At 48.4% G+C, this 6,181-nt stretch overlaps 1 protein-coding gene across 1 annotated transcript; it reads left to right on the top strand.

The window, feature by feature from the left end:
- Positions 1–228: 228 nt before the first annotated feature.
- Positions 229–734, top strand: LOC140381155 (calmodulin-like). Its single transcript, XM_072465176.1, has one exon. The coding sequence runs from the start codon at positions 275–277 to the stop codon at positions 722–724; it is 450 nt and encodes a 149-aa protein (XP_072321277.1). The 5' UTR covers positions 229–274; the 3' UTR covers positions 725–734.
- Positions 735–6,181: the final 5,447 nt, after the last annotated feature.

Genomic DNA, 6,181 nt, shown 5'->3' with positions numbered 1-6,181 from the left:
GCTTTGAACTTGTGGGCTTTGAACTGAAGAAGAAGTCGGAAGGATAAAGTCTAAAGAATACAAGTCTGACAGTAATGTGACACTTGGATACCAGCCGCCATAAAACACCAAAGAAGAAGAACAACAAAGAAGAAGAAGAAGTTGTAGTGCGGAGGGATATAGTGAGGTGGTGGTTCGCCCTGTGTTTTGCCCGCCTCCAACGTGCCAAACCTCGTTCATAGGTTTCCTCTGTCCATATAGCAGTAACAGACCAAACCTCCACACTCACCCAGACATGGCCGACCAGCTAACAGAAGAGCAAATCGCTGGGTTCAAGGACACCTTCTCCTTGGTTGACACAGATGGCGATGGGACCATCACAACGGTAGAACTGGGGAATGCCATGAGGGCACTGGGCCAAAACCCGACTGAAACTGAACTTCACGACCTGATCAACTCGGTCGACACTGATGGCAATGGGACCTTGGACTTTCATGAGTTTCTGGCAATGATGGCAAGAAAAGCTAAAGATGTCGACAGCAACGAAGTACTCCGAAGTGCATTCAGAGTTTTTGATAAGGGCGGAAATGGTTACGTTAGTTCAGAAGAACTGCATGATATAATGACAAATCTAGGACAGGTACTGACCTACGAAGAAATAGATGAAATGATCAGAAAAGCTGACAAAGATGGAGATGGCCGGGTCTACTACGAAGACTTTGTTCGGATGATGACCAACAAATAAACTGACTATCGTGGAGGATCTCGCCCTCAGAGGCAACTGTTGTTCTGATTTTGGGCGTAACAAAAATAAATTGAATTGAATTGAGTGTGTCTCTGTCTCTGTGTTAACCCTTCGACGAGCTGGCCCCTCTACAGGGTGTACCCGCCTAAGGCCCAAAGTCACTGGGATAGGCTCCAGTCACCCGCGACATTCAACGGGAGCAAGTGGTAGATTTTTTTTTAAAAGTGACTGCTGACTACACCGCTGAGTTGATATGAATGTATAATAATGGGACTGTCTATTGTCTGTGTTACTTGTCTTTATGTCCATTGCTTGTCCAACATGAATTTCCCTTTTCTAACTCCACTGGACACTCAAAGTACTCAAAGTCTAGAAAACCGACATCCGTTCACGCACACATTCACACACCAGTGGGGGCGGGGCAGGTTAAATGTCTTGCCCAAGGACACAATGACAGACACAACTCTATGTGAGGTCTCATACCTGTAATACACAAAAGCCCACATTGTAAATACATTTAATAGTTGTTACAGCACAGAGCATGGGAGAATAAGATAAGATAAGATAAGATAATCCTTTATTGTCCCACATGGGGAAATTTCATTGGTGCAACGCAGGTAGATACAGAGGTAGATACAGAAGAACAGATCACTTATAGGAAGTCTGAAAAACACTTTCAGTAGAAGATCTCCTATAAATAAATAAAAACTCCCATAGACAAATAAATACATAAATACCATTGCATGTGATCCCGACAGTAATTGCACATGAATATGTGTCACGACAGCACATAGATTGCACATGAATTCCAAAGGCAGGACACATTTCCATTTTGAAGACGTAGGCTGGCTTTTACAGATATCCGGGAATCTTCAGATAAAGACATCCTATTACAGCCTGACATGATATGATGCTCGGCCTATTCTTCTTCACCATATCTAAATGCTCCTTCATTACGCCGCTGATCAATATGCCCTTCTGATTAAGCAGCACGGAGACACTCATTTCATTTTCAAGCATTTTTCCCACAAATCGATGAGATTATCTTCCAAAGCATTCTAAACAGGCGCCATGAGCTTAATCTCCTCCCTATCTTGTTCAAGGCCAACACCACAAAACATCTTCACCTATAACTTACATAAATACAAGCGCGTGGATTGCACTGACACACACCGACTGCACAGCCCCCAGTAAATCATGGATCTCAGTAATCACGGGCCTAATATAATTGCAGATAGAGCTTTTAATCAGGAAGGTAAGACATTAAGTAAATTAGTTTTTAAAGATTTAAGATGTTTAAAGATTTCATTTGCAGATACCTTTGATGCAATGTAGCGCAGGGAATCACTGTTGATTAAGGCTGATAGATGGTGGGCTTGTGTAAAGCATGTTGACGTGGCCGAGTCTTGCATCATTAGAGCACAAGTATGAGCACTAGACTTCCAATGATAATGGCTCAATGTATATAAAAAAATACTCTTTTGAGATATGTTATTTTTCTCTATTCTCTAACAAATGCACTGTAATGTAAATGTACTCTCAATAAGCTTAGGCATAGTGCATTTTTAAAGCTTAGTTAATTTGCCAATGATAGTTATGACACTTGCACAATGGTTAATGGCCCTTATCCATTGGTCAAACAAAGTATGTTAACATAAAGTATAGCAAAAACATAAAGATACATAAACAGTATCACATTTAAGCACACATCGTTCTACAGCTCTCCATAGCATTTCCACTCTAAACAAGTCAAACATGAAATACTCTTTTATTACATTTAATCACAGTGATTTTAATTTTGTACATGTAAAAATGAAAGAGGTATATAGCTGATGTACGCAAGGTATGTATTATGTATTAAATTGAGTCTGTAGCACAATCAGAGTACAAAAGACAAAAGACTTTGTGACTAAGACTTGTTGGTAATTAGTTAAATCTTTGGTGTGTGAATGCTCATGGTGGACTTATGGCAGAACAAAAAAACAATGGCAGGAAACAAGAGGCTGGCATATTATCATACCATTATGGCCAAGTTCAAGCCTTCTTTTATGGCACAAGTGCAGGAAGTGAAGAGTTTCCCAGGCCGGAACTCATTGGAGCCCTCATCTCAAGGACAGGAACATAGACGGGGGACAGGAGCATACATTTTTCCCAGTGCTGAGAAATACAAACATTTCATAGGCTGACCCATTAAAAAGGGGCCATTCCAGTCACTTGAGGGAGTGCAATTAACCTGCGGGGCAGCTTGTGCTGAATCCATACTTGTAAAAGAATGAAAACGCCCACTGTTCTGCTCCAGTCATCCTTCTGTCCTTTAGATGGGATTTTTTCAAAATTCAAATCACAATTTTGATATTTGCTTTCTATGATCGAAAACTGAAGGAAAAATCTTTGGGGAAGTATTAAAGTCCTGGCACCAGCCTCCGGGGAACCCATGTGGGGCTCAACCTAATTTGGAAAAAGGTCTTGCTGTGTTATCATCATTTGTGCTGGTGCATTTGATACTGCGCTGCCTCTGGCCTGAGCAAACACACAGCAGAGACAAAGGTGTCACCTTAAAGTGATATTTCACTTTTGAGGTGATTTTCTCTTAGAACTAAAGTTCAGGAGCAAGCAATCTCCAGCCGTAGCCGCCTAAGGGATCCACAGAACCCCATACGCAATATTGCCACTGCTCACAATATAGTAATAGAAACTTGATATCACACTGTGAGTTTGACTTGTATTATGTTTTGTCCTCCAGTTATTTAACATGATTTCACACCAATCATTAATTTCCCCTAAAACCAATAAAAAAATTACCCCAAATTCAATTTGAAGCTTTAAAAAAAATTGTTGGTTGTATGGACTGATTTAATATTGATCATTTGTTTGAAATTTGATTTCGGGACCTAGTAACATTTAGCCTGTTTTTTTGCTGTGTGTTTGGTTTACAAACTGGTTTTGTTGCTGAATCGTTCATTTGAAATTCACAGCGTTCTCTGTCTCTCTCCTTGAACCGACACCTTAACGTGGTGGAGGGGTTTGAGTGCCCGAATGATCCCGGGAGCTATGTTGTCAGGGGCTTCATGCCCCTGGTAGGGTCTCCCAAGGCAAACAGGTCCTAGGTGACGGGTCAGACAAAGATCGGTTCAGAAGCCCTCTATGATGACAACAAGAACAAGGCAGTTTACATCGGCCGGATCGGCGTCACCGGGGCCCCATCCTGGAGCCAGGCCTGGGATGGGTGCTCCATGGCGAGCGCCTGGTGGCCGGGTCTTACCCCACGGGGCCCGGCCGGGCACAGCCCGAAAGAGCGACGTGGGGCCGCCCTCCCGTGGGCCCACCACCCGCAGGAGGATCCATAAGGGGCCGGTGCAGAGAGATCTGGGCGGCAGTCGACGGCAGGGGCCTCGGCGACCAGATCTCCAGACACAGAGACTAACTCTGGGGACATGGAATGTCACCTCGCTGGGGGGGAGAGAGCCTGAGCTTGTGCGGGAGGTTGAGCGATACCGACTAGATATAGTCGGCCTCACCTCCACGCACAGTTTGGGCTCTGGAACCCATCTCCTCGAGAGGGGCTGGACGCTCCACTTCTCTGGTGTTGCCCGCGGGGAGAGGCGGCGGGCTGGTGTGGGCTTGCTGATAGCCCCTCAGCTCAGCCGCCACGTGTTGGAGTTTACCCCGGTGAACGAGAGGGTCGCGTCCCTCCGCCTTCGGGTGGGGGACAGGTCTCTCACTGTTGTGGCGGCCTACGGGCCGAACAGCAGTGCAGAGTACCCAGCCTTCTTGGAGTCCTTGGGAGGGGTACTGGACAGTGCACCGACCGGGGACTCCGTTGTTCTACTGGGGGACTTCAACGCCCACGTGGGCAATGACAGTGACACCTGGAGAGGGGTGATCGGGAAGAACGGCTTCCCCGATCTGAACCCGAGCGGTGTTCAGTTATTGGACTTCTGTGCTAGCCACGGATTGTCCATAACGAACACCATGTTCAAGCACAAGGGTGTCCATCAGTGCACATGGCACCGGAGGTCAATGATCGAATTTGTTGTTGTGTCATCAGACCTCCGGCCACGTGTCTTGGACACTCGGGTGAAGAGAGGGGCAGAGTTGTCAACCGATCACCACCTGGTGGTGAGTTGGATCCGCTGGCGGAGGAGGAAGCCGGACAGACTTGGCAGACCCAAGCGCATTGTGAGGGTCTGTTGGGAACGTCTAGTGGAGCCCTCTGTCAGTAGGGTATTCAACTCGCACCTCCGGGAGAGCTTCTCCCATGTCCCGGGGGAGGCTGGGGACATTGAGTCCGAGTGGACCATGTTCTCCACCTCCATTGTTGATGCGGCTGCTCAGAGCTGTGGTCGCAAGGTCTCCGGTGCCTGTCGTGGCGGCAACCCCCGACCCGGTGGTGGACACCGGAAGTAAGGGATGCCGTCAGACTGAAGAAGGAGGCCTATCAGGCCACTCTGGCTTGTGGGTCTCCGGAGGTCATCGACAGGTCTCGGCAGGCCAAGCGAGCCGCGGCTCGTGCTGTCGCAGAGGCAAAAACCCGGGCCTGGGAGGAGTTCGGGGAGGCCATGGAGGAGGACTATCGGTCGGCACCAAAGAAATTCTGGCAAACCGTCCGGCGCCTCAGGAGGGGGAAGCAGTGTCTCACCAACACCGTTTACGGTGCGGGTGGAGGCCTGCTGACCTCGACTGGGGATGTCGTCGGACGGTGGAAGGAATACTTTGAGGATCTCCTTAATCCCTCAGTCACGTCTTCCGAAGAGGAAGTAGAGACCGGGGACTCGGAGGCTGGCTCATCCATCACCCAAGCTGAAGTCACTGAGGTTGTTCGCAAACTCCTCGGTGGCAGGGCTCCGGGGGTGGATGAGATCCGCCCTGAGTACCTAAAGTATGTGGATGTTGTAGGACTGTCTTGGTTGACATGTCTCTGCAACATCGCGTGGCGTTCGGGGACCGTGCCTCTGGACTGGCAGACCGGGGTGGTGGTCCCTCTGTTCAAGAAGGGGGACCGGAGGGTGTGTTCCAACTACAGAGGGATCACACTCCTCAGCCTCCCGGGTAAGGTCTATTCCAAGGTACTGGAGAGGAGAATCCGACCAATAGTCGAACCTCGGATTCAGGAGGAGCAGAGTGGTTTTCGTCCCGGTCGTGGAACACTGGACCAGCTCTATACCCTCCATCGGGTGCTCGAGGGTTCATGGGAGTTTGCCCAACCAGTCCACATGTGCTTTGTGGATCTGGAGAAGGCTTTCGACCGTGTCCCTCGGGGTGTCCTTTGGGGGGTGCTCCGGGAGTACGGGGTCCGGGGCCCTTTGCTCAGGGCTGTCCGGTCCCTGTATGACCGGAGCAGGAGCTGTGTTCGCATTGCCGGCAGTAAGTCAGACCTGTTCCCAGTGCATGTTGGACTCCGCCAGGGCTGCCCTTTGTCACCGGTTCTGTTCATAATTTTTATGGACAGAATTTCTA

This window comes from Eucyclogobius newberryi, unplaced genomic scaffold (genome assembly GCF_026437365.1).
Source record: "Eucyclogobius newberryi isolate DKJ021-1_F unplaced genomic scaffold, fEucNew1.0.hap1 SCAF_5, whole genome shotgun sequence".
NCBI lineage: Eukaryota > Metazoa > Chordata > Actinopteri > Gobiiformes > Gobiidae > Eucyclogobius > Eucyclogobius newberryi.
Note: the sequence above shows the minus strand (reverse complement) of the source record. Positions and strands in the feature narration are given on the sequence as shown.